At 48.0% G+C, this 27,854-nt stretch overlaps 1 protein-coding gene across 11 annotated transcripts in view; it reads right to left on the bottom strand.

Annotated features, from left to right (window-relative positions):
• Positions 1-1,342: 1,342 nt before the first annotated feature.
• The window catches only part of EEF2K (eukaryotic elongation factor 2 kinase), a 59,632-nt gene continuing 33,120 nt past the window's right edge, over positions 1,343-27,854 (bottom strand). For 7 of the 11 annotated variants that reach the window (XM_001494156.5, XM_023616197.2, XM_014730072.3 and 4 more), the window contains 12 exons: positions 24,304-24,453; positions 23,845-23,977; positions 23,461-23,588; positions 22,265-22,466; positions 20,682-20,749; positions 18,072-18,149; positions 17,118-17,180; positions 15,578-15,712; positions 15,227-15,415; positions 9,664-9,788; positions 6,017-6,195; positions 1,343-4,675 (listed from right to left, as the gene is read on the bottom strand). In XM_001494156.5, coding sequence (XP_001494206.2) covers positions 4,566-4,675; positions 6,017-6,195; positions 9,664-9,788; positions 15,227-15,415; positions 15,578-15,712; positions 17,118-17,180; positions 18,072-18,149; positions 20,682-20,749; positions 22,265-22,466; positions 23,461-23,588; positions 23,845-23,977; positions 24,304-24,453 — 1,560 coding nt within the window. In that variant the 3' untranslated portion in view covers positions 1,343-4,565. The remainder of the gene's footprint in view (positions 4,676-6,016; positions 6,196-9,663; positions 9,789-15,226; positions 15,416-15,577; positions 15,713-17,117; positions 17,181-18,071; positions 18,150-20,681; positions 20,750-22,264; positions 22,467-23,460; positions 23,589-23,844; positions 23,978-24,303; positions 24,454-27,854) is intronic. The other 4 variants (XM_070230888.1, XM_070230891.1, XM_023616195.2 and 1 more) reach the window with 1 other exon arrangement.

Genomic DNA, 27,854 nt, shown 5'->3' with positions numbered 1-27,854 from the left:
TGGGGCTCTAATAAGTTGTCTGGGAATTTCTGCGGGTGTGGGCAGGGCTTGGTGCCTGGGGCCTTCCCTGTGAGGTACTCCAGCCAGCCTGTTTCATTAGGGGGAAGTACCTTTAAGTCTTTTATCTTGGGCTGGTCAGATTCTCTAGGGATTTCTCCAAGCATCTGTCAAAGTCAAGCTTCCAGTGCCTGGCAGCACAGGGTCAAAAGGTGGCTAGTGGAGACTCTGTATCCTATATGGAAACTTCCACCTACCCCTCCCTCCAGTAGAATAGCTTCTCTCTACTGTGCCTGGTGCCCCAGGCTTCTGCAGGGTGATGGAGAGGTGGCTGGCTGGCTACACATGGGAGCTGAGCAGGTCTAGCGGTCTGATGCAGTCTGTCTTTCAACTGACCCTACCATTTCAGCCCCATTTCATTCCCCCTTCAAGAGGTTCCTAATGTCAATTCTTCAGCCTTTTGGGGGTTCTTAGATTTCTCCACTGCTTACTTAGAATCCACCCTTCTTGGGTCCACTAATTGAATTACAGTCTACCTGCTTGCCAGCATCCAAAATTTTGTTGCTGTTGACACCTCTTCCTCTTCATCCTCATGGGTTCATGCCATTAACAAAATCTCTTTCCTGTCATTTTAGTGGGGATTTATGAGCAAATGGACCTAAATACATGTATTCAGCCTACGATGCACAGTCATGCTACATTCAACTTTCTTAAAAATAAAAAACCATTAGCTTGAAACCAAATGATCATACCAGTAACCAAGATTTTCTTCGGCTTTGGATCACAAAGCATCTTTTTTCATTTTTTTTCTTTAAAGATTGGCACCTGAGCTAACATCTGTTGCCAATCTTCTTTTTTCTTCTTCTCCCCAAAGCCCCCCAGTACATAGTTGTATATTCTAGTTGCAGGTCCTTCTGGCTCTGCTATGTGGGACGCCACCTCAGCATAGCGCAAAGCATCTGTAACATGCATTATCTTCTTTGAAGGTGATGACAACTCTGTAATGGTAAAGATTATTGTTTTATAGATGAGAAAAGTCAAGAAAAAAGAGAGATTCACATACTTTATCTAAAGGAAATGGACAACATACGGGCCAAACCTGGAAGGCTTTTTTTTATCACAATTTATTAGAAATGTTAAAAATCAGGAGACCTTGCATTAAACAATCCAACTTTCAGCAGCTCTTGAAAAATCAGAAAACAGGGCAACATGGGGCCCACCCCCCATGGAGACAATCATTCGGAGCTGAATCTTGGCTGCCTCTTTCAGATGTGGCCTGAGCCCTCCAATTTACCTCCGGCGCCAGCCAACTACCTCACTCATTTGTTACCAGGAGACATTTGACTTTGTGACCAGAAAGAAAGAAACCACTTTATTTGGGAAGACAAAATGGAACTTAATACATACGTAAAAATAAATCTGTAACACAAGCCACTTCTCTGGGTTCCACCCTATTCCACCTTGTCTAGGCTAAATGGTTACCTCAGAGACTTAGAAACACGAGTCACAGACACAAATCCATGCAGAGTAGATGCATATTTTGTCTCCTTTCTCCCACACAAGCTGCATATATTTGTGTAAACATTTGTTGATTTGTAAAATGTGTCTAGTACTGCAGACAGATGCGCTGGGATGAAAGGAAAGAAGTCACTAAAATAGCTACAAGGGTAGTTTACATGGCTTAGTTCATCGAGGTTGCATCTGATGATAAATTCCCACAATGCCTCAGGTAAGGAACAAGGATGGTCCGAAGCACTGGGGTTTGGGACTATTTTTTCTTTTTCCATGCATAAAGCCCGTTTTTGTTTTTTTTTAACCTATAGCAAAACTGAAAACATTAAACTCTAGTTTAACTTTAAATTTTATTCCCAGGATCTGTAAATAACAGCACCTCTCAAACCCGAGCTCCAGTTTAGCCACTAACTGGCAGTGTCATTGTGAAAGAGTCTACCGTTCAGAACCTCAATTTCTCCACCTGTCATTGAAAGTATCAGATTATACCCCGACTCGCCTAAGTTCCAGGACCTTCACCTGCTTCTCGCACTTGAAGACAGTCTCTGAGGGCTTCCCAGTTAGGCTGCAATGTCCCGGGGCTTTTTTGTTGTTGTTTTGCGTACCCAGTATTTGTGGAAAAAGAAGATGCCCTAACCAGCTTTAGAAGGCATAAAACTAGGTTTTGAACATGGGATAAGTTCTCTGGCTGGTTCAGAAGGATCTCAACATCTTGTACATCATTTTACTCTCAATGGTCCTTAAAGCAGCATTTGCTTAGCTATATATCCAGGCCATCCCAGCCCCCTGGAGGAGAAGGGGACCACCTGCTGACATTAAGGCTATGTGGGTGGGTGGGGGGGTGGGGCACGGAATTGCAGGGGTAATGGTTCAAGCCAATCATTAACTGGTTGGAGGAACCAGAGCCACAAAGAGTGAGTGCAGTGACTAGGGCTGGCCCCCCATTTGTTCACGCATTTATTGAGCGCCTACTCTGTGCCAAGGCACTGTGTATTTGAGCCCTGGAGGCCGAAAAACTGACATAGCTCTTGCCCTCAGGGCTTAATACAGTAGCTTTCAGTCAAGGATGAGAGCAGGACTCAGCAACTCCAGCCCAGGCAGGCTGTTTAGGTAAGTAAAGTTTTACTGGAACACCAGCCACACTCAGTCTTTAGGTATTGTTCACGATGCTTCTGCAGTACAACAGCAGGGCGGAACAGCTGCAACAGAGAACATACGGCTCGCAAAGTTTGAAATACTTACTATCTGGCTCTTTACAAAAGAGTTGCCATCCCTGTGTTAGAGATAAGCATTGATGTATAACTAAGAAATGAGACAGGTGGTAAGGGAACCTAAATTATTTGTACAATAAAGTCTCAGAGAGAGAGGAGGCTGGCTGAATTAACAATAACAAAAAAAGCATGAATTATTTGAGGCTGATTCCTTTGGATAGATAAGTCACAATCAAGTTGCTCCCAACTGACATCTAACATACCCACAAAAAACACAAGCCAACCACCTGATCTGGTGCCAATGTAAAAAGAGCGATCAGTTCCAACTTCTAAAGGAAACTGGCTGTTTCCTTTAGAGTCCCTATACAAAAATGAGGGATACTGTCATTTATAGGCAGTCTAAAGGATTTTTAAAGGGTACTTTTGACTGTGCTTGATTTTTCCTTTAGGGCACACTCTGAACTTTGGAACCTAATGCTGGCACAGGTTTATGACTCCACAGCACCTAACACTAGCGTGTTGAAGGATCTGTTTTAATGAACACATAAGAGTGGTTTGTATGTTACACTCTGCTTTTTCATGTTTTGATTTTTAAACAAAGAAAGAGAGGCTGCATTAGCACTTGCGGTTGATCAAAGCAGTCTGTTTTCTCTGCTATTTGAAACACCAACTGAAGTCACACTGATATTAAATCTGAATTCCTTTTAAAGGGAAAGCTCATTAAATACAGATAGCCATAGCCTGGCCCTAGGGAAACTACTGGAATTAATGAGTGTTTATAGTTCTTGCCCTCTCATTCTCAGACAGCTTCGACATATCCCAAGGGACTGCTGCTGAAAACATCCTGCTGCAAATTACAAGAAAATCAGCCTAGCTTCAAGCAGAAAATACCAAGGGGGGGAGCGGAGGGGGGTGCCCTGTGGAACAGATTCTACACGAAAACATCAGATGCTAAGAAAACACGGAGGAATACTGTGTGCAAGGGGTACTTCAGTCACATTGTGGATGCTGCCACTGAGGTGCAGAGTACACGTCTGCTTGGAGGAAAGGCTCCAACGTATCAAGCCCCTGTCCTGTTACACGGACAAGTTGTGAGGTGCACCCACTTCCACACTAGCTGATGGAGGACTTAGAGGTAGTAAATGTGTGCATACGAAAATCAAACCTGTTTTGTGAAGCCCACTGTAGAAAGCAGGCTCAAAAACAGAATTCGGCTGTATTCCAGAAAATCAGCTCCATTTCAGGAAGGAAATTTAAAAGATGAGCAAACAGTCAGCGTGCGGGCCCTCCCCTAGGGCAGAAGGGGGCCTGGGTACTACACAATCTCACATCCACAGAATAGCGCCATGCACACTTCCAAACGCTCTGAGAAAGCAGCCTGTGCACTAAGTCATCGCACTACACCCATGGAAAGCTAATGTGCGGCTCTACCTTCCCAGCCCTGGCTCAGGAAACACAGGCCCTATGGGCCTAAGATTTCAGTCCAGCCTGGAAAGGCCAGTGGGCAAGGCCCTAAGGTTTTCCATCCAGAGCAGAAAAGCACTTTCTTACATCTCATGATAACACAAAACAAGAACCTCAGAACGATAGGTTGGTTAATTAGGCTGCATTTTCAATCCCCACTTCCCCAAAATGCTGCCCTAGGGGACAGCAGTAGAGTCTCTGCTGGTAGCAAAGATATTTTAAAGAGTGGAAAAAAAGGAAATACAAAAATTGATTTACAATACACTAAAAATACTTGCCCTTCCTCCCCTCCAAAAAACCCTAAATAAGTAAATAAGTCTTTTTTCTCCTCCCTCCTAGCCCTTTTGCTTGGGACTGGCCAGCAGGGCTTTTCCCAGCAAGTTATTCCTCCATCTGGGCCCAGGCCTCCTCCGCCTTCTGATAGTACTGGTTGGCCAGCCGGCCCTTCATGGCTGCCATCGCTGCCTCGGCTGCCCGGGTGTACAAGTCGCCTGAAAGAGAGCAAAGTAGGGTACAAAGAGGTGAACCATCTGTTGTTTTCTCCCCCACTCCCATCCCTGGGAACAGCATCCTGAGGTTTCTTAAGGACCCAAACTACTCCCCACACCTTCTCCTTCCATATGGCTGGGGTGGGGCTCTGGGTGGGCATGTGATTCAAGCTTGGCCAATCAAAGTACTCCCCATTTCCTACCAGGCCTCAGGGATTGGTCCAGATTTAGGCATAGCCAATCAGTGTAAGCCATCTCAATGAGTGCAGTGATTGGTTTAGAGGTGGGTGGATGATTCTATTTGAGCCAATGAGAATCAGGCTAAGGACTTTTGCAGGACTAACTGGGGATGTATGAAAGTGGAAGAAAGAAAATAGAAGAAATAAAGATTATATAGCCTCATGTCAGTTCTGGATAGGTTGTGCCACCAAATGAATTTATGCAAAACATATAAAAACACTTGGTTTTCAAAGTTTTTTGGATTTAGAAATTTCAAGTATGGGATTATAGCTCCACATTATTATTTGCTTAATTTTTTTATACAATCTCAAAAAAAAACTCTTAAACTTAGGCTTATCCCATACCTGTGAAACCAGGAGGTCAGTATGTTTATTACGTAACAGAAAATAATATATATTTAACATGTACATCAACTGATGAATGGATAAACAAAATGTGGTACATCTGTACAATGGAATATTATTTGTCAATAAAAAGGAATGAAGTACTGATACATGCTACAACATGGATGAACCTTGAAAATATTACGCTAAATGAGAGAAGCCAGACACAAAAGGCCACATACTGTACGATTCCATTTATATAAAATGTCCAGAATAGGTAAATCCATAAAGACAGAAAATTGGTTGGGGATTGCCAGGGGTGGAGGGAGGCGGGAATAGGGATTCACTGCTAACAGGTACCGGATTTCTTTTTGGCATGATGGAAATGTTCTGGAATTAGATAGTGGTGACAGTGGCACAACATTGTGAATCCTACTAAAAACCACTGAACTGTACCCTTTAAAATGGTGAATTTTCTGTTATGAAAACGTCAATTCAATTTTCAAAATTGAAAGAAACCAAAATCTCCCAAACCCCTAATATATAACCAGTAAAACAAAAACGTTCATCTGAATACCAGCTCCATAAAGCCCCCTCCTGAGCCCACACTACATGGGTATCCAGCCTGGCAAAATATAGGGCCAGTATGAATGTTTCTCCCCACCAGTACTGAGAAGAGAGAATCAGCCTTGCATCTTGCCATAATTCCCATTGAGACAGGAATTATGACCCTCCCTGTCCAGTCCTGTCCCACTCCAGGGGCAGGTCTGCCAGGCCGTACCTGATCTCTGCGGGTCCTTCTCTAGCCCGCAGCCACCTGTGAACAGCATCTCAGCCTCCCTGGCCAGCAGCGTGTACCGGGGTTCGTCTTGCATCCCATCATACTCACCGCCCTCATCACAATCTGTCGTCTCCAGGGCAGTGTTGTACCAGTGCAGGGCCTCCGGCCAGTTTTGGGACCTGGCCAGGATGTACAGAGGGAAAGAGGGAGGTTACCGCAGCAACAAGGCAGGAGGGAGGAGGGCCATCCAGCAGGAGGGGAAGTCAGAGATCCCAGTGGGGCCACCACCTTTGCTTCATGACCCATAGACCCCAATGTCACCACATGTAAGGGGCATCATTCACATTGTAGATTTATATATTATGACAGCAGTCAAGTAGCTTTCCCTACCAAAATCGGTATATTACAACAATTTTCCAACAGATGAAAGTAAAGCATCTTGAGGAAGGGGGGCATTTTTCTACTTTGCACAAAATCACCCTATGGGCTAGCATTAGCAGTGGCTGGTATCCCAGTCAATCTGCCCTATGACGAGTAGGAGAGGAGGTGGGTAGGGACCCTTTGCCAAGGCCTCTAGAACCATCTGAGCTATTGGCAATCTTTTGTCCCCATCTTATGCACTGCCTGTGCTGGCCAGCTTGGGCTCTCCTCCTGCACAATGCAGGGCTTACCCTAAAAGACCTGGCTTCCCTCTTCTGGCTCCGCCCCTCTACCTTCAACTCTTTCTCTTACTGCAGCCAAACATATAGCCAAACCATCAAGGGCACACCCAGTTCCCAACCACATCTGAACACCACGAAATACAGAGCAAACAGGGCAGCACGCTCTTCCTCTCTGGGTGTGTACTAACTGCGTATCACCAAGCACGTGAGTAACTATTTACGGCACATCAGAACAGAGAGAGATGCAGATAAGAAGATCTGTGGATTTCATGAAACATTTCAGGAGCACCAGCTATAATATAATGGCTGTCCTCCCCCTGTTGCCCTACCTAACCTGGCTCTGCCCCCATCTTAGCTCCTGTTAACCTCCCTCTGTGCCAGACTTGCTGGACCACTTTCTAGTCTCCAAACATGCCAGCTCCTGTCTGCTCCCTGACCTTTGCACCTGCTGCTCCCTCTGCTTGGAATTTTCTTTCCACACCTGTCTCCTCCTCCCTCCAACCTCAGCTCACACATCATCTCTTCCAAGACGCTGTCCTCAAGCACCCTATCTCTTAAAACCACCACAGTCTGTAATTCTCCTGTTTGCTTATTTGCTTGTTTATTATCACTAGGACGTAAGCCCCAGGAAGGCAGGGACCCTGTCTGCTTTGTTTACGGCTGCAATCCCAGGGCCTGGAAAATGGCACAGCCTCACTAAACGCCTGCTGAATGAATAAACATAAAGAAGTGGCTGGCTGGGATGGTGCTCGGGAGATAACTTTAACACCATTTTATTTTATAAAAAAGGGTAATCATTTGAAAATTATCGGTGACACACCTAACAAACTAGGGTTTTAACAGTGGACTGGCAGCCACTAAAGTAGTTGATCTGACCCTTTCAGCTCTGACTCTCCTCTGTCTTAAAGGGCAAAGTAGAATTGCCCCAAAAGCATTAAATAGGAAAGAGGGGAGGGCCTAATCTCTCCCCCAACCCCTGCCAATTCTATACCCAGTAGTTGGGGTGCCCACCCTGCCTTGGAATTTCCAGTGACTTTTCCTTCCTCTATTAGATGGTAACTTCTGAGAAGGTCAAAATCCCTTGAATGCAAATTTGGGCCTGCATGGCCCAAATAGCTTTCCCATCGCAGGCCTTTAATTAATGCTCCCTGAATGGAAGAGGCTGGAGCTGCTTGGAATGAGGAAGAAGAATAAGAAAATGACTACAGCAGAAGCTATAATAAAAATTTTGATAGATTTAACCGCATAAATATTAAAACCAGGGTGTTCCTAAATCCAATAAACAATGGTTATTGTGTGGCACATGTGCCATCTCCCGTTCCGCGATGACTATGGTAGCCATCTCTGAAAAAAAATTTTTCAAAAGCGAACTCCTATGCCAAAGCATTAATATTAAAGCCTTAATATATAAAAAATTCTTACAAATCAACAACAAAAAAATTATCTTCAATAAAAAGGAAAAGTAGACAAAGGACATGAAGAAAAACCATAGAGCAAAGATTTTTTTAAGGACCTCAGATACAAATATTTAATGCCTAGCACCAGCTCCCTGCACTCATGCTGTGCTTTCCCTACTGACTCAATGGGAACCATATACACTGGCATTGATCTGACACAATTATGTCATGTCTTTTGTTTACCTCCCCTCCATGCCAGTATAGTTCTGACTCCACTAGGAAGTAGGCCAGTGGACAGTCCACTGGAGGAGAGGTGAGAAGACCTAAGTTTTGGCTCTGCCACTTACTAGCTATTTGACCATGGGTAAGTCCCTTCCCTTCTGAGAACTACAGTTTACTCATCCATGAAATGGGTCCCAAAATACCTGCTCTGTCAACGTCAAAAAGATGTGCTGATTTATCCAAACTACTGAGCCAGGCCCTGCACTAAGAAATGGGACTACAGAGATGCAGGAGATGCAATTCCTTGTGCCCAGTGAAATAAAATCATAGATATGAAAGTGTGGTCCAAGGGAGCATTACTGTTACATAGTAGGTAAGTGATAAAGCCTGGGGCTGCATGATATGTAATACAGGCAGGATGTCATGTATCCAGGCGTTTTAGACCCTGAGAGCTTAATATGATACAGCCACAGTGCTGACTTTCTTTATTCTAAACCCAGTGAGAGGGAGATGAGACCTTGACCCAAAGAGGGGGAAACTGCCAGGCTGCTCCAACCCTGGAGGTTTAGACAATGAATGTGCCCACCCTGCTCCCTTCCAGAAAGCCACAGGCTCCTGAGGACAACCGTGGGTGGCTGAGACCCAATGAGGGCCACAGAGGGTGAGCAATGGGTCCCATTACAGGTTCAAATCCCCCAGTGGCCCTCTGCATCTGGATTTCTGGGATCTCCCTCAGGCCAAGCCAAGATGCAGCTGCCACTCTCCTCTCCTCCCACTACAGAAACCCGTCCTGGCATCTCAGCCCAAGGGGTAACTGAAAACATGTTGGCACCTGCAGAGTCACAGCCTTCAGCAGCCTCAAAGCCACTCTGGAAAACTCCCACTAGGCCTGAGCTCACCCCTGGAGCTTGCTCCCTTCCCGTCCCCTCACTACTCGGAAGTGAAAAATGACAAAAATAAAAGTAGGAAGAGTAAATTAAACTCACCTATAATCTTAACATACAGGGACAACCACTCTGGACTTCATACTGCATATCCTTTCAGACCTGTTCTCAGGTAAATCTTGATATATCATGGCTAAGATGCTCGCCATTTATCTTATGCTTTATGTGCCAGGCAGAGTGGGAATTACAGGCATCATCTCATTTAACCCTCAAACAACAACCCTAGGATGCAGATTCTATAATTATTCCCATTTTACACAATGAAGAAACTGAAGCCAAGGAGGTAAAATAACTTGCCCCCGTTAGTGGGTTGGTACCAGGGGAGCCGAGCCTGGAACTTGGGTCTGGACTGATACTGGAGGGGAACCTGCCACCTGCAGCCCAGGGTCCCACCAGCTCCACCTGAGCGACAGCCACAGTACCTGTCTGGGCTAAGGTTCTGGCCAGTGTCAAAAGCCCGTGCCACCAGGATCATGGACTGTCTGTCACCAGCTTCAGCTGCCTTCAGTAGATAATTGAATCCTTTGGTTTTATTCTCTTCCGTCTCCTGTCAATACAAACCAAAGAGGGGGAGAGAAAAAGTAAACAAGGCTTGCACTGGAGGGGCTGCCAGGATCTCACTAATCAATCTTCTTCCCATTTCTCGGACTGTTTTGAGAGCCATGGGCTGGGGCTGCTGTAGAAATGCTCATCATGGGAAAGAGAAAAGGCCTGGTACCGTGTTGCAATGAGCTCCTTGGGGGTTTCCATCAGGCAAGGAGAAATGGAAGCTTAGCTCACTCACCTCTCTCTGCTCTGACTCCTCCAGAGAGCCACATCATCTCTTGCTTCCAACAGGGCTCCCTGCTTCCATTCTTTTTAACAGCTTTATTGAGATCTGATTCACATACCATATAATTCACCCATTTAAAGTATACAATTTAACGGGTTTTAGTATGTTTAAAGAATGTGTAACTATCACCATAATCAATTTCCTATTTTGATCAAGCCAAAAAGAAACCAAACACCATACTCCTTAACTGTCACCTCCCAACTGTCTTATCCCACCCAGCCTTAGGCAACCACTAATCTACATTCTGTTTCTAGAGATTTCCCTATTCTGGACATTTTATATAAATTTAATCATACAATGTGGCCTCTTGTGACAGGCTTCTTTCACTTAGTACAAAGTTTTCAAGGTTCATTCATGTTTTAGCATGTATCAGCACTTCATTCTTTTTATGGCCAGATAACATTTCACTGTATGGATATACCACATTTTATTTATCCATTCATCAGTTGATGGACATTGGGTTTGTTTCCACTTTTTGGCTATTATGAATAATGCTGCCATGAACATTTGTGTACAAGTTCTTGTGTGGATGTATGTTTTTATTCTCTTGGGTATATACCTAGGAGTGAAATTGCTGGGTCACATGTAACCCTATGTTTAACCTTTTGACGAGCTTCCCAACTATTTTCCACAGTGGCTGCACCACTATACTCTCCCACCAGCAGCGTACATTCTCATCTGCTTCCATTCTGCTCCCCCAAGATCCATCCCACAGAAGCAGCCAGAAAGATGCTTTTAAAACCTACGTCAGGTCACATTACTCTATCAAATCTGCTCCATAGTTTCCTATCTTACTCGGAGATAAATCCGAAACCTTCCTAACAGCCCATGAGGCCCTTCTTAACCTTCAGGCTTCAAGAAGTGTGGCAGGGACTACCAGTTGTTCCCCATATCCATTCTCTCCCACCATGTTTTTGCTGGCACAGGGTTGACCAGCTAAAGACTACATTTCCCAGCCTGCCTTGCAGCCGGAAACTGTGTCTAAGACGAGAGGCCTAGCCAGCCACTCTTGATCACGTTTCCTCTCATATTTTCTCCCCAGCACTTTAGAACAATGCTTGGCACATGAAGTGCTCAATAAAGGTTGGTTTTTTTAAAATCTGTTGGGAATATTTTCATTTGTTAATTATTATCTGTACTACATCCTTCCCGAACTAAAAAGTTTGCTGTCATGAATAGGAACCTAGAACAGTGCCCAGAGCATAGGGGATGCTCAGAAAGTGTGCTGGATGAATGTGTGTCTTAGTGAGACAACAGAAAAAGGCCCAAAGAGTGGGGGCATTGGGGAAAGTGGGAGACGAGCTTTCTAGAGCACACAGCAACCTCTCAGAGCACGTAGGCATCATTTTCCTTGCTAAGTCATAAGCTTGGCTTGATTACAGCTCACTTCCTTCCTGCCCTGTCCTAAACACACTGCTCCATCCAACCACACTCCTGCTAGGGGAAGCTGCCAGAGTCTGTCCTCAAGAGAAAGGTCTTTGGGACGCCTGCAGACGAGCAGACTAAAATCGCTCCTGCTTCCCTTTAACAAAGGTGCCAGGGTGCAGCTGGTGTAAAAAGCCTGAGATCACAAGGAGAGTTACCAGGGAGTCTCAAAGAGAGGAGATCTCCCCCAGTCTTGGCCCCCCCGTCACTCATCCTGGGCTCCGGCATTCCTTTATTCAGGCCTCGAACCCTCTGAGTGTGCCCTCTGTGCCAGGCTCTGTGGCAGATGCTGGGGGGACAGGCCCACTGCAGTGGTTCACTGGAGCCAGTCTACAGGCTTGTGAGAAACGACTAAAATTTGCAGGAATTTTGCAAGCTGCTTGTAAAATACAGCCATTATTAAAAATTAAATTGCATAAACTTACAATTAAATGAAAGGTAACAAATACTCAAAGCTCATCACTTCCTAATTATTTTACTATTATCTATGCTCTTAGGGTTATTTATATCTATTGCAGGGCTTCTCAACCTGAGCACTACTGACATTTTGGACCAGATAATTCTGTGTTGTGGGGCTGTCCTGTGCATTGTGGGGCATTTGGCAGCATCCCTGACCTCTACCCACTAGACGCCAATTGCATCCCAGAGTTGTGACAACCAAAAATGTCTCCAGACATCGCCAAGTGTCCCATGGAGAAGGAAAGGGCAAAATGACTGGTCGAGAACCACTGGTCCATTGAATCCGTATGGTGGAAATACTATATAATGGTGTGCTACTGTGCATTTCTTCCCAACTCCACGTTCAGTGATGTCATGTTCGTACCTTGCACTTGGCCTCAGGAGGAGCATTTACACCACAGAAAGTGGAAAATGCTACAGATCAAGGGTTGGTGTATTGGTTTTTTGTCTTGATTGAAAAAAGATACGGAGAAAATATTAATATCGCAAATTAATTTAAAACTGTGTCATGTCTGTAGCCATTATTGTGACTAGCACAGGAAATTGAAGAAACATTCTTCAGTATTTAAAACTATTATCTGATTCAGCAAAGAAGTTGCTCACATCAGCAGCAAATAAAGTTCCAGCTAGACAGATGTCTTCCTCATTTCACTTTCTTCTTACTCACTGAAGTGAAAGTGTCAATCAGTAGTTATGTCAGAATTCCACTCTTCCATCAATTGCAACCAGAGATGGGCTACAGATATGAGGTCCACGAAAATTAGCGAAAGCATTCTATGAGGATCAACTGACTATATGGAATTTATAATATAGAATATTTTTATGATTGTTTGTAAACTGTATGTTCTACATTCTTTATATCAGTAAAATGTATAATAAACTTACATACATATATGTGCATACATCCCTCCCCACCCGTAAGAGACATTTACTAGCACACCACTGGAAGAATGAGATACTACAGTCGGTCCTGCCCTCAAGGAGCATGGAGATGGGAGGGAGAGAGGAGAGAGAGACAAGTTGCCAGCCTGTCAAAATCCCACCCCAACAAAGCCTGCCCCTCACCATCTAAAATGGGAAGTAAAAATGGCATTGGGTTACCTCCTGCCCATGTGCCAAATGATGTATGTGACTGAGCCATATGACACTGTCAATATTCTACCATTTAGGACCTACAAAAATGGCAGTTTCATGAAGTGCAACTTAACGTGTACAAGGCTAGCCACTGCAGCAATATTCGTCATATCAGAAGAATGGAACCAACCCAAATGTCCATCAACAGGGCATAGGTAATAAAGTACACTGCACTCACACAATGGAACATTACACAGCTATCAAAAAGAATGAGGAAGCTTTTCCTAAACCACTGAGGAAAAACGTCCACAGGACGCTTGTCAAGTGAGAAAAGAAAGGCCAGATGAGTGTGTGTGGTATGATAATTTTGGAGAAAAAAAAATAGGGTGATAATAAGAATCTATACTCTGGGGCCGGCCCCGTGGCTGAGTGGTTAAGTTTGCTCGCTCCACTTCAGTGGCTCAGGGTTTCACCAGTTTGGATCCTGGGTGTGGACATGGCACCGCTCATTAGGCCATGTTGAGGCGGCATCCCACATGCCACAACTAGAAGGACCCACAACTAAAAATACACAACTATGTACTCGGAGGATTTGGGGAGAAAAAGCAAAAAAAAAAATCTATACTCTGTATTGGCATAAGGAAACTCTATGTACTGGGTTGAACAGCATCGCCCCAAAATTCATGTCTACCCAGAACTTCAAAATGTGACCTGATTTGGAAATAAGAGTCTTTGCGATGTAATCAGTTGAGGTCTTACTGGAGTAGGGTGGGGTGACTACTCTAGTATGACTGGTGTCTTCATAAGAGAAGAAGAGACATAGAGACACACAGAGAGGAGAAGCCCACGTAAAGACAGAGACAGAGATGGGCGTGATGCATCTACAAGCCAAGGAACACCACAGATTGCCAGCAACCACTAGAAGCTGGAAAGGACAGGAAAGATCTTCCCCCAGAGTCTTCAGAGAAAGCACGGCCCTGCTGATACCTTGATTTCAGATTCTGTCCTCCAGAACTGAGAGAGAATAAATTTCTGTGGTTTGAAGCCACCCAGTTTGTGGTTGTTATGGCAACCCCAGGAAACTAACATACCCTGGAATTATATATAAGAAACTGATAAAAATGGCTATCTGTTATAGGGAGAATGAGAGGATAGAGGAAAAGGTGGGAGGGAGATTTTTCACTGTAAACTTTTTTATATTAAAAAAATATTTTCATCACAAGAATGTATTACATATTTAAAAAGTGAAATAAGGACTTCGGAGTGCCTTCGCACCCTCTTCCGGCCTGACACCCCTCACTCACCGGGCCGTGGCCAGGCCCACCGAGGAGGGCTAGTGCCCTGCGCTCACAGTGAGCCCACCCCGAGCCAAGCCACTCACCCAGCCACAGCTGGGTCCACGTGTTAGGGAAGGTGAGGACAGATACGCTGGGACCACACGCACGCCAAGAGCCTCTCAACTTCTCCAAGAAAAAGATCGCACCCCACAGGCCTTGTCACATCCTGTTCACTCAGTCCTTTGCTCACTGTGCCCAGAGATCAGGGAAGGGAAAGAGGAGCAGACACCCTCACAGATTTCCCAGCACACCCACATCCTGCTGCTTCAGACCCGGTCCAGACCCACTCTCAGCCTCATCTCCCGCAACATCTCCTCACGCCCCATGCTCTAGCTATGATGATATCCACCTCCTGTCCTCTGATCCATCATCCTGTCTGTCAACTCTGGGCCTGAGCACGCGAAGTTCCCTCTGCCTGAACTGCTCCCCTCCACTCTGCCTGGCTGACTCCCCCTCAGCCTTTAGGTCTAACTTAGATATCACTTTCTGTATTTGTTTCACAAACGAATACTGAGTATCTGTGTGCCAGGCTCTGTTCTAGCCACTAGGGATAGAGCTGGAACTGACAGTCAAGAAGCCTACACTGACCCCTGGGAACCCAGGTAGGGCCCTTGCTCATTTGTTCCCAGCACTATCCTCTGCTTCTATCAAACCAGGTCATCATTGCCTGGAAATGTAACCATCACCTTCCACTCACTCCCCAAGGGCAGAGACCAATTCTACCAGTTTCAACTAACTTGGAAATGCCTCGCCCCAAACTGATGTTCAGGAAATTTATGTGGCATGCCTAAACCACAGGATGGAGAGGACGATGGATTGACTAAGCCCCCCTCTGGCTGGGTCCCTGCCCACCCTCACCTTCAAAGAGACGTCAGCCAGGATGTGGTGGGGCAGCTGTGAGTACATGAGTCCCAGGCCCACGATGGCCTCCAGCTCACCCAGGTCGGCTGCATGTTCCAGATGGAAGACGGCCGACTCGCGGTCCCACTCCTCATCCTTCTCACAGAAGCGCCCACCCTCATGGTAGCGTACCATGGCCAGATGGACCTGCCACACAGACTTCACTGTTGGTCCGGCTATCTGGAAGGCCAAAGCCGCACCCAAGGGCCGCCCAGCCAGCCTGGGGAGGAAGTGATTAGTGGAGGAGAGGCATGAGCCGGGGGCTCCGGGTTAGTGCAGACAGGGCTCTGAAACGGGCATCACCGGTACCTTCCCCAAAATGGACTTCCCGATTTTCTTTTCAAGGTCCAGAGCATTAAGCCTTTGCATCTCCAGGGCCACAGTTGAAGGCCTCGGCAGGTGGAGGCGGGAGGAGTTGAGGAGATTCCACTTCTCCACACAGACCTGAGGGAAAGAACCGGGCATGGAGAAGTTTATAGGCCAGACAAGTGAGGAGCAGAGGATGGACACATTGTCACCAGCCCCCAGCTGCTCCTACTGCACAAAAAGGCTGGCAAGTTCAGGGGTGTGGGGAGCGAACCCTTATGGTGTCAAGTTTTCTTCAACAAACACAACTTCATTTCTAATCACTCACATTCCGCCAGCTTGTGGGTGCTGAGGGAATATTATAGCAACAGGCCACACAGGCTAGCAGAATGGACTGCAGCAGCCCAAAGAAGCATTTCCCCCTCATCTATCAATCAGGGTTTGGTTGGGGAAGTTGGACCCTAAGTTGCTCCCTTTGCCAGCTTCCCATACAAGGCACCAGGAGAGTCTGGCTTCAGACCGTGCAGCAAATCCACTTTGTTTTCCTCTGTGCATCACCACAGTGCTGTGGGCAACAGCAACAGCATGCTTTGGGGAATGGGTTTAAAAAACACATGACGTCTCCAGCTAAAGACACCTGGTCAAAAGGTTCCAGCAGGACAGAGCTAGGCAGCTGAGCATGTGTGTGCATGTGTGCCCTAAACACCCTAGAATGTACAGGGCAGTCCCCCAACAAAGAATGTTCCAGCCCAGAACGTCAGTGGTGCTGCAGGTAAGCAACCACGCTCCATTCACACTGAGACCTTGACCCGACTGAGAAATGCCACGTGGTAAATAATACCACGTGGTAAATAATTTTCGTTCTGGAAGGGGCAACAGTCAAGCCTGCTGTGGTGATCAGGGAAGGCTCCTGGAGGAGGTGCCACTGGGGTCCAGTCTGGAGAGCAGGCAGGCTCTGAGGAGATACGACCAGAGGGGGAGGAAGGACCTTGCAGGTGGGAGACCTGCCTCAGCAGGGGCTCCAAGGTGAGAGGTTCAAAGTGTGTTTCAGAGTCAGCTAGAGAAGAGCGTTCCCGAGGGCTGGTCTTTCCCACAACTGCCTGATGACAACGATCACCCGAGATGCTTCTTGGAAATATTAGCCTGGGGAACACTGCTGAAGACCCCCATTTTCTCATACGTAAAATGGGGATGAACAGCGTTAGCCTGTTTCATTGAGTGGTTGCAAGAAGCAAATTAATTGATACTCTAAGGCACTTATATGGGCATGACTTTAACATGTGAGCTGTGGCTGTTGTAATTTCTGCTCCAGGATGGAGCTATTCTAGTCTTCTCTAACCTTCCCCACAGATACCCCAGCATCCCACCCAGGAGCTCAGAAAGTATTTGCTAAGGGGAGTGGCTCCTTTGCATCCATCATGTTTCTTTAGGAGACGTGTGAGGCACCTGGGCAGGCAGCAGCGACATGAGGCAGGAGAAACAGAAACAGAGCCTGGAAAAGGCAAGCATGCAGCCACGACAAGGATTCCTGGGGGTACATTACCCGTCCGCAGCTGCCCAGGCTGTCTTCATCCGACTCATACCTCCGGGTGCCGTTTGAGTGGCCCTGATGGAGGCAGAGAGTAGAGTGATCCAAAGAGCAGTAATTCTTCCCAAAAATCTCCTCCTGGGGAACTGGCCCAGCCCTCCCAGGGGAGCCTCTTCCTAGGGGGCAGGTCCAGCCCTCCCAAGGGACCCTCCTCTCAGGGAACCGGCTCAGCTCCCCCAGGGGAAGCTGGAACCCTTGTCTGCCAAGCAGAGAGGATGCTGGGTAGATGCAGGACCAATGTGCTGGGGTGGCCACGGCCTTCGTCTTGCTCTCTCTGTGTGCAAAGATGGAACTGACTCAAAGGTACAGGATCCTGGCAGACAGGCACCAGAAAAACTCGGCCAAGTCCTTCCCCCAGCCGAAGTTTCCTGGCATGTCTTTATTCACAGTAACAAAGCTGAGAACAGAGGGCTCGCAGTAAGATTGGCCTTGATGCTCAGGCTCAATCTTGGCTCCTGGCAAAACCTCTAAATGGCTGGCACTGTCCAAGGCCACCCTCACCAGAATGCTGCTGGAAGGAGGCCTCAGGAAAGTGGCCTCTAGGGCTCTCCCCAGGGCTTGCCCGAATCCCGTGCCTGTGAGCTGGGCCCTCCAACCTACACCAGCACCATTCTGGGCTATTATCCAGCTTCCACTCTGCTTAGCAACCAGAGGTCCCAGCTTCACCACTACAGCTGTCCACCATTTTCAACCTTGGGTCTAATCCTCCATACTTGTCCCCTTACTAAACCTACTGGTCCACATTCCCTGTTTTGTCTTCTGCTCTGCATTTATCTTGATCTGAAATGATCTTACTTATTAATTTACTTGTTACATTCTTACATCCCACTCACATCCCCCCCACCTCTCTATCCTCCCTGACAGAGAGACGACAGGCAACTCTGGTCTCATTTTCTACAGGTTCCTTACGTGTTCTTGGGGCTCTGGGTCATCCAGCTCACCCCGCTTCTCACTGGGGTATCCGCTGTCCCCACTGTTCTCAGAGTCCTGTGGAGAGAAGATGGCCCTAGGGTCTCAGCGGCCCTTGGAGTACCTGGTGGTATGACAACATCTGGACATCCCAGCCATTTGCCTTCTCCCCTTTGTCCTATCACCTCACTTAACATTCTCTTCGTCCTGCCCTTGCTGGTTGGGTGACAAGGGAGCAGGAGAAAGTAGTGGTGAAGAGCTTGGGCTCTAGAGCCACAGTGCCTGAGCTCACATCTGAGCTTTGTGACTCATCAGCTGTGACCTTGGGCAGTTGCTCACCCTCTCTGAGCTTTGGTTTCCTTAGCTATGGGGATTCATGAGAGCACCTATATCAAAGTGCTGTGAGGATGAAATGAGGAGTTACACTCAGAGTGTGGCTCGGAGTAAGTGCTGTTATTGAGAGTGGCTGACCCATTTCACAGGTGGAGAGACAAAGGCTGGTTCAAGGGCTATGGACAAAAATGCAGGACTGGGCACAACATTTACTACAACTAAGCCCTCTGCCAAAACTGCACAAGTCACCGGGGCTTATTTTTTATTCTTCTAGCTCTGAGTTCGGTTGTGAAAGGGAACCTGGTATAAATCAGAATCTCTACAACTTCAGTCATTTGTCTACTAACGCTGGGTTCAGGCCCCGTCTGCATGTTACCGGCATCACCATCCAGCTAATACTTTCACTTTTTCCCTTCTTTATTCTACTCAGAAGTATTTCTAACACGCAAATAAGAACAGAGAACACCAAGACGAACTCCTCTGCATCTATCACCCAGCTTTGTCGACCCTTAACATGAGACCTTCGTTAATCCTTGGCCTCTGGTTTGTCCAGGGACCCTTCCACCGGAGGAGCTACGTATCCTGAAAAGGCCCCTCCCAGGTTTCTAGAAGCTCTACAAGCTTCCCTCCCAACACTTTGCTCTGTGTGGGCTGACAGCCTGTTCTGTTTTTTTATTTTACTTTTTTTAAAGATTTTATTTTTTCCCTTTTTCTCCACTAAGCCCCCCAGTACATTGTTGTATATTCTTCGTTGTGGGTCCTTCTAGTTGTGGCATGTGGGATGCTGCCTCAGTGTGGTTTGATGAGCAGTGCCATGTCCGCACCCAGGATTCGAACCAATGACACATTGGGCCACTTGCAGTGGAGCACATGAACTTAACCACTCGGCCATGGGGCCAGCCCCATTTTTTTTAATACTTTAATTTTTAAAACGGAAGTATAATTTACAGACAACCAAATGGAAGTGTTCAGTGTGCTGAGTGAAAGGCTGCTTTTGAAAACAGCCTGCAGGCCATACCCAGAACCCCCAGACAGCCTGCTCCTTGCACCTCGTCCACCTCACAACTTTGGGCCCCTTTGTGGCCCCTTTTGGAACCACTGCCAAGCCGAGCAACAGAGTCTTACTCAAACCCCAGCTCAACAACTTCCCAGCTCTGGGACCTCAGGCGAGGCCATCAACCTCTCCAAACCTCAGTTTCCTCATCTGAAAAACAGGCAGTGCATACCACAAGGTGAGGAAGAGAAGGCAGCAGAGGACAGCAGTGCCGAGGGTGGGTCTGAGGCCAGACGGCCTGGATTTGAACCCTGGCTCCAACACTGAGTGACCGTGAGCAAGTAGCCTCCTTTTCTGTGCCTCAGTTTCCTCATCTCTAAATAGGGATGATGAGAGTCCTGCCCAAGCAGCTGCTAATGCTGGGATAAGCAGCAGGCGCCCAAGGGATGGGTGGGAGGGGACCTTCCACCAAGCTAATCTTTTGAACTTTCACCTTTGGAACCATGAGAATATATGACCTATTCTGAAATTCTAAAATACATTCTGATTCTAGGTTAAAACCTACTCTAAGAGGAATAAAAAATGATATCCATCTCATAGGTTGTTGTGAGGATTAAATGAGAGCATCTGCCAAGCTCTTAAAACAGCATCTGACCATAGTCCTCCACACCTGTCAGCTATTCTTATTTTTTTCTTCCACTCAAGGACTCTGAAAAGCAGTCAAGAGCGAACTGAACCCTTTGGAGCCATCTGAGGCTACAGCACAAAGTGATCTTGGGGTCTGTGCAAGTGTGCTACTTCTGCAAAGTCTGTTTAGAAAATTCCCATGAATTTTTAATTTGACACCATATTATGTTTGCCTGAATGCAGATACAATGTCTTCGGTTTCTTACCACTGAGTCACCAAGAGGCTGCAGGAAACCTGGCCTGTGTATCTGACCCTTGATTATCACACATCTGAGACCCAGGACAGCCCCCTTCCCCCAAGACAGCTGTCCACACAGGTGTGGCCAAACCCCCCAGGGCTGAGCCCGGCACTTACCAGAAGCTCACACTGCTGCTGATTGGGACACACTCTGCTCTAACCATCTCCAGGAACTGGAATGGACCCAGCACTTCCCAAAGGAAACTGCTGCTTTGGGGAGGAGGCTGAGATCCACCTGCATTCCCTTGTGCCCTCCTGGCAGTGCCGGGAGCAGCCTTGGGCTGCCCACCTGAGCCTGAGGATCGGCCCTCAGTTCTCGCTCCTCCCAGCCCTGCGCTCTCTGTCCCTCTCCACTCACCCGGTGGTTGTCCAGATGGTCGTGGTCTCGGGGTGTCATGTTATCGAGGTCACTGAACACAGGCCAATCTGGGCAGGGAAATAACAGAGGGATGAGCTGACTCCACCACTGGAATAGTTCACAAGACCAACCTTCGGCCTATAGCTGACCGCATCTGCCACCAAGCCTTTTTTTCTTTTAAATTTTTAGAGAAAGGTGCAAAAATGGAAGAAGAACGTCGTCAGCACCCAGAGGGCTACAGTTCTTCCTTGAGAACTTTCTCTGAGTCTGGCACTTGTCAGCAGTGGGGCCTTGAGCAAGCAGCTTAACCTCGTGCACCCTCAGGGTTATCAAACGCAAATATACTTGCCTGACGTGTTTGTAAGCACACGCACTTGGCCCATGGATGGCCCTCAGTGAGGTACACTTGTGAAGGAAGAAAAGCCATTTGTACGTTCGGGACCCAATGGGTAGCTACAACCGGGAGAAGCCCAGATGACTTAAAAACCAACCACTTCCTGGTGGTTCCGCCTCTAGCCCCGCCTCGAGCTCCCGTGAGCAAAATCTGGCTTGTCTACCATTTCTTACCCAGTTTTTACATTTTTAAATGGTCCAAAAAGCAAAAGAAGAATATTTTGTGGTATGTGAAAATTATACAAAGTTTAAAATCCAAGGTCCATAACTAGAGTTTTACTGGAACGCTGCCACGCCTATTCATTTAGGTATTGTCTGCGGCTGTGCTCATGCTGCAAACGCAGAAACCCTACAGCCCCCAAAGCCTAAAACCTTTATTCTCTGCCTTTTAAGAAAAAGCTTGTTGACTCCTGCTCCATACTATTCCCCAGGCCTTCTAGTAGAGATGTACAAAAAGGCTTCTTTACCCTTTGACATGTCAGTCCTCCTCTCCTGCTCCCCCGCAGCCTCCCCCAGCTGAATAAACGGCCACACGGTCCTTCCAGGCAAAACCTGAGAGTCAGCCTTGCCTCCCCTCTTTCCTGCAGAACTCCTGCCACATCATGAGCAAACTGTCACTTCAACTTCAGAAATAATGATTTACTTTTTCTCTTTTGACCTATTATGATGCTTATCAATTTCCTCATGTTGAACAACCCTCAGAGTCCTACAAAAACCCTATCTGACCATGGCAGGCGATTCTTTTAAGATACTACTAGTCTTTACGTGTTAATACCTTATTTAGAATTTTTGTATTATATATTTATTTTTTGCATTGTATATTTATATCTATAACTCACATTAGGATATAGTTTTCTTTTCTGGTGTTTCGTCAAATTTTGGTATAAAAGTTTTGCTACTTTCATAACACACACTGAAAAATATTACCTTGTTTTCTACAATACGAGTTGTTTTTAGCATTTGGATGACGTGCTGATCCTTGTACTTTTCCCCCTGAATTTTCTCATGTCTATCAACGGTCCCATCAATCTTTTGAAAGTTTACTCAAAGAACTCAACCATAAAACCATCTGGGCCATGAATCTTTTTGGTCAGCAAGTCTCATAAAGTAAGTGAAAGCCAGTTTAGCTCTGCCCTACCCAGTGCTTGTGCCCTCCAACCACACTGACCAGAGACCAAACCATCACTCACGGAGGTGGTCCAGTTTCTGGCTGTGTGGCGTGGCCGAAGATGGGGAGGAAGGGAGAGAGTCGAAGGTCACGTCGCTCATGTTCTCGTCTCCGGAGTTCTCTGAAAGGCGAAGGAGCAGTGGAGGCCGGCTCCCAGACAGGGTCCTTACTCGGGGGCTTCCACACTTTTCCTCTGTTCCCCTCAAGATGGTCTTGGCAGATTGCTGGAGAATTAACAGGGACATTCATGTCACACAGGCACCCCCTGGGAATGAGGGGCCCTTCCTGTTGCCTGTTGTTTCCCTGAAACCTGAGGCCCTGTCAGCCACAGCTCCCATATGTACCTGTTTGGGGACTGGCAGAAAATCCAAAAATAATCAGTGGGGGATTAACCCAAAAGCCTCTAAGAAGGGGCATCTGGAACAGGAGCTCAAAGGGTCTGCCAGCCAGCATTCTCAAAAGTGCTGACCACACTTTACAGTTCTGAACTGGGGAATACACGTCACTATATATCCAGAATCCCAAGTTGGTCTTTGCCAATATTCTTTTTTTTTTTTTTTGAGGAAGATTAGCCCTGAGCTAACTACTGCCAGTCCTCCTCTTTTTGCTGAGGAAGCCTGGCCCTGAGCTAACATCCGTGCCCATCTTCCTCTACTTTATATGTGGGATGCCTGCCACAGCATGGCGTGCCAAGCGGTGCTAAGTCCGCACCCCGGATCCGAACCGGCGAACTGGGTCGCCGAGAAGCGGAACATGCGAACTTAACCGCTGCGCCACCAGGCCGGCCCCGCCAATATTCTCTTGTATCTGGTCCTGGGAGTGGAGGTGGGATGGGCACATCCTGGACACAGCAAGGTGCCCGAAGAGCCAGGTCCCACTCTAGTCCAGTCATGTGTCAGCGCCCCACACAAACACATACAAACACACACACCACACACCTCGCTCACTATCTCTACACATATAGTCCCTTCACTCTGGTCAAAAGTGGGCCCAAGTCAAGCAGACTCCAGTTACTCTGGCGGCAACACTCAGGAAGGCTTTGTGCACTGATTTGGGAGGGACGAGGGGCGCGGATAGGACCAAGATCCTTCCAGCCCTGACACTTTTCAAGTAAGCATCAGCAGGGCCTGGGCCATCATCACACAGAGAAGCATGGTGTGCTGGTCCTGGCAGCAGAAATACCCCGCCAGTCCAAGCAGGCTCACGCCGGGCACTCACCAGCAGCTTGGTGTTCTGATTCACTGCATCCTTCTCTCTCGGCGAGAGGTCGAAGGGCGTGAGGCCCATGCTCTTGCAAATCCGGTTGCAGGCATGAGAGTGGAAGAAGAGAGCCATCCCCCGGACACCTGTGGACAGAGCAGGGGTGTCTGGAGCATTGCTTTGCTTTGTGACAGGGGGTGGGGCAGTGCCAAGCACCAGAAACGTGGCAGGGGCAGGCGTAAAATGTGCAGAACTGGCAGGGGGTCAGAGGTCCCAGGCTCCCATCGCCATGATCTCGGGAAGGTCACTATGCTATCTGGGCCTGTGTTCCTGGGTGTCCAAAGGGCTGGGAGATTTGGGGGAAGGGAAGGGAAGTCCATGGAAACAGGTTTCCCCATCTACCTAGGTTGCCATCTCCAAAGTCAGTGCCCTTCTCGGTGTGGATCTGTGGGTCAGTGTAGAGGTCGCCCACACCCTGGATGTCCACCACAATCAGCTGATGGCCAGAACGCTCAAACGTGAAGTGGCTGAAGGCCTGTGGGGGCAGAAAGAAAAAGGTGACAGCAAGAGGCCAGGCTGTGGGCTGCAGGGTCACTGGCCAGACATTACTCTGAGGGGCTGCGACACCCCAGCTCTGCCCATGGTGGGGGCCTTTGTCTGCAAGGAGGAGCTGTATAGAGGAAAAGACAAAGGAAGCAGCCCTGTTTGATTCAGCAGCAACCTTAGGTTGGCTGACAGAAGCTGGCATCGGGTGACGGGTGTCTTATTACAGAATTTCCTTCAGAATGCTCCATGGGGCTTGAGGGCCCTCTAAGGCTAAGACCCCATCCCCACAGGGACCCTCCTCTCCAGGGGCCTCACCTGTGGTGTCAGGCGCACGTTGTCGTCGCGGACAAAGCCCGAGTTGGAGTTGTACTTGATGTACTTGCCCTCGATATAGTGCTCCAGGTGGAAGAGCGGCTTGCCCGGCCTCTCCTTCAGCTCCACGACGCACATCTGCATGATGTCCACCTGGTGGGAGGGGAAGTGGAGTCAGGTGGAAGGCAGGGCCCAGGTGGGACCCTCCTCTGATGAGAGGCAGGAGCAGAGGGGTTAAGAGGAGCCAGCCTGCCTGGGCTCAGATCCTGGTTCCATCACTTACCAGCTCTGTGGCAGAAGCTGCTGACTGTCCCCAGAATCCATTTTCCCCCTTTCCTTTGAGAATGAAAACTCCTGCTATGGCCTGAATGTGCCCCCCTAAAATTTCTACATTGAAATTCTAACCCTCAAAGGCGATGGTATTCGCAGGTGGAGCCTTTGGGAGGTGAGTAGGTCATGTGGGTGGAGCCCTGATGAATACAATTAATGTTCTTATAAAAGAGATACCACAGAGCTGCCTTGCCTCTTCCCCCATGTGAGGACACAGCAAGAAGGTACCAGCTACGAACCAAGAGGGCCCTCACCAGAACACGACCATGCTAGTGCCTGGATCTTGGACTTCCTAGCATCTAGAACTTAGAGAAATACACTTCTTTTTTTTGTAAGTTATCCAGTCTGTGGTATTTTGTTATAGCAGCACGAATGGATGAAGACAACCACCATCCTTGAGTTTGTTTTTTTTTTTTTAGGAAGATTAGCTCTGAGCTAACATCTGCCACCAATCTTCCTCTTTTTGCTGAGGAAGACTGGCCCTGAGCTAACATCCATGCCCATCTTCCTCTACTTTATACGTGGGACACCTACCCCAGTATGGCTTGCCAAGCGGTGCCATGTCTGCACCCGGGATCTGAACCAGTGAACCCCGGGCTGCCGAAGTGGAACTTGTGCACTTAACCGCTGTGCCACTGGGCCAGCCCCCCATCCTTGAGTTTTGACTAGAGGCACAGCCATCCAGCAGGGATGACGTCACATGGCTTCCCTTGCAGCTAGGTGTGGCCATGTGACCAAGCCTGGCCAATGGGAAGCGAGCAGCAGTGATGATGCAACTCCAGCCTGCCCTCCCCTTCTCCGGCCTTCCTGAGGCTGTAAGGTGGACATCTGCCAGTGAGCCAGAACTGACCACGTGGTCCAGGGCAATCCGCAGGGGATGGCAGAGCAACAAGACAGAAGGAACCAGGCCTCTGCATGACTTAAAGAGGTGAGGCACCAGCCCACCCCGAGCCCCCCACCAAAACAGGAGTGTTAGATGAGAGAGAAAGAAATCATTTTGTGTTAACACACATTTGTGGGTCTGTCTGCTGAGCAACTTAGCCTGTGCCTTACACTAATACTCTGAATCTGGGCAAGTTATTTCATCAATTTGCCTCAGTTTCCTCACCTGTGGAATGGGAATCTCAGACTTAGGACGAGGCTAAAATCCGTTGATGCACAGAAGGTCTGTCAACATTTGCTGACATCATTACCATCAGTAGGGACAATTCTAGAGTAATACATTCCCAACTGTAAACAGTGGTTCTCTCCCTACAATGGGGAATTATGGGGAACTCAGACATTCCCTGCTGAATGTCTTACCAAGTAGGTTTAATTTTGCACACAGAAGAAAATGTACAAGTATGGCATATGGTTGTGAAGTGGGGTAGGGAAGACCTGTGATTCTAATTTGTGATCTGTTACACCAGGATTCGCCCACGGCACCCCAGCCCCCTCAGTGCTACCCAGGACAGAAGGAGCCAGGTCTGGGTTTCCCAAAGAAATGACCATCTGGGGAACTGCCTGTTGAGTCACTAGACAGGCGGACAACAGCGGCAAAGGCGGCAAGGGGCCCAGAGCTGAGAGCTGGGAACCTCCCCAAATGCCGCCTCAGTTCCGAGAACCAGCCTGACGGGAAGGAGCAGCCGGTTCCCAGAGGGTCGCCACCCCAAATGCTGGCTCCATCTCTACAAGGAAGCCTGCAGGGCCAGAGAGTTCACTGGGGGAGGGGAAGGGTCAGGGACCCAGCCTCGAGGGGACAGCCAGTTCCTCCTCAAACAACCACACTCCTGTCCCTTCAGCAATTCAACCAATCACTATTACCTGAGCACCTAGGTGCTGGGATACAAAGTGTACCAGACAGATAAAACCCTGCCCTCGGGGGAGAGAGGCAACTAAAATATTAACTATGTGAACAGGACTCTTTCAGAGAGAGCTAATTGCTCTGAGAAAAAGACACCAGAACAAACAGAACAAGGGGACAGAGGGCGACAGCGGTGCAAGGGCTACTTCATTCATGCACGCAGTCTGGGTGGGGCGGTCTCCCTGAGTAGGTGACATATGAGCTGAGACCTGAACTATGAGAAGGAGATCAACATGCAAGGATAGGGGAACATGAGGGATGCGGTTTGGGGCACAGCCAGGGCAAAGGTCCTGAGGCAGGAACAAACTTAGGGAGGAAGGGAAAGGAGGCCAGGACGGAGTGTAGTGAATTACGGAGGAGGTCACAGCCCCCAAGAGTGGGGACTGTGGCTTCTTGTGTTCATTCCAAGTGCGCTTAATCAAGGACCCTGCGAACAGCAGGCACTCAATAAATTCTCCTGGCTGCTTGAAGTGTGGCTCTCCTGAGGCAGCCAGGAGATAGTGCCTTGTATCTAACAGATGCTCAAACAATGGGAGAGCTGAGCTGTGAATTCAGGCAGGGCAGAGGCGTGGAGACCTGCTTCCCCAAGGAGCCCCGCTTCCTCAAGTGCCTGCAGGCAACAGGAAGTTCTCCTTGGTCTTGAATCGCTCAACATCCTGGGGGTTCAAATGAAGAAGCCCACTGGGCAGGGGCTTGGAAAGCCTGGATTTGAGCCCTGGCTCCCTAAATCCTGGCCCGTTTGGGCAGGTCACTTAATCCCTTTAAGCCCTGGTTCCCCAGGGCCAGATATGGCATCCATTCCTCCTTCCTCCTTCTGTTTTTTCTCGGGAGCCACCAAACTCAGTCCACGTAGTCTGGGTAGAAGGACCCACATTCCTAGCTCTAAGGGTGAGCACATGGCTCAGACCTACCCAATCTGCATATCCCCTCCCTCGGCCATTGTGATTGGCTCAGCAACAGGTATCTGACCTATTCAGAGCCAAGGAAACCCAGTTCTGAGACTTTTATTGGAACTCCTGGGAAAATAGGTGCTGTCATTCCACAAGGCTGCTGAGAAGACAGAAAGCAAGATTGCAGCTGCTGGTGGCCAACATGCCACTGCAAGTCGAGAAGCTGCCTGAGAGTGATGCCAACACAGAACACACACCAAGGCTAGAGATGGAGGAAGATTCCCAATAACCTCAGTTTGGTCCTGAATCCAGCCATGCCTGTGGCCAGCACTGTTTCTCAGTTACATGAGGCAATACATTCCCTTTTTGGATTAAGCCCATGTGAGTGGGTTTCTGTCATTTGCCAACAAAACTCCTGACTGACAGACCCAATCTGTAAATGAGATAAAAACATTCCAACTTCAAACAATCTCAGAGCTGTTTTTAGGAAT

This window comes from Equus caballus, chromosome 13 (genome assembly GCF_041296265.1).
Source record: "Equus caballus isolate H_3958 breed thoroughbred chromosome 13, TB-T2T, whole genome shotgun sequence".
NCBI lineage: Eukaryota > Metazoa > Chordata > Mammalia > Perissodactyla > Equidae > Equus > Equus caballus.
Note: the sequence above shows the minus strand (reverse complement) of the source record. Positions and strands in the feature narration are given on the sequence as shown.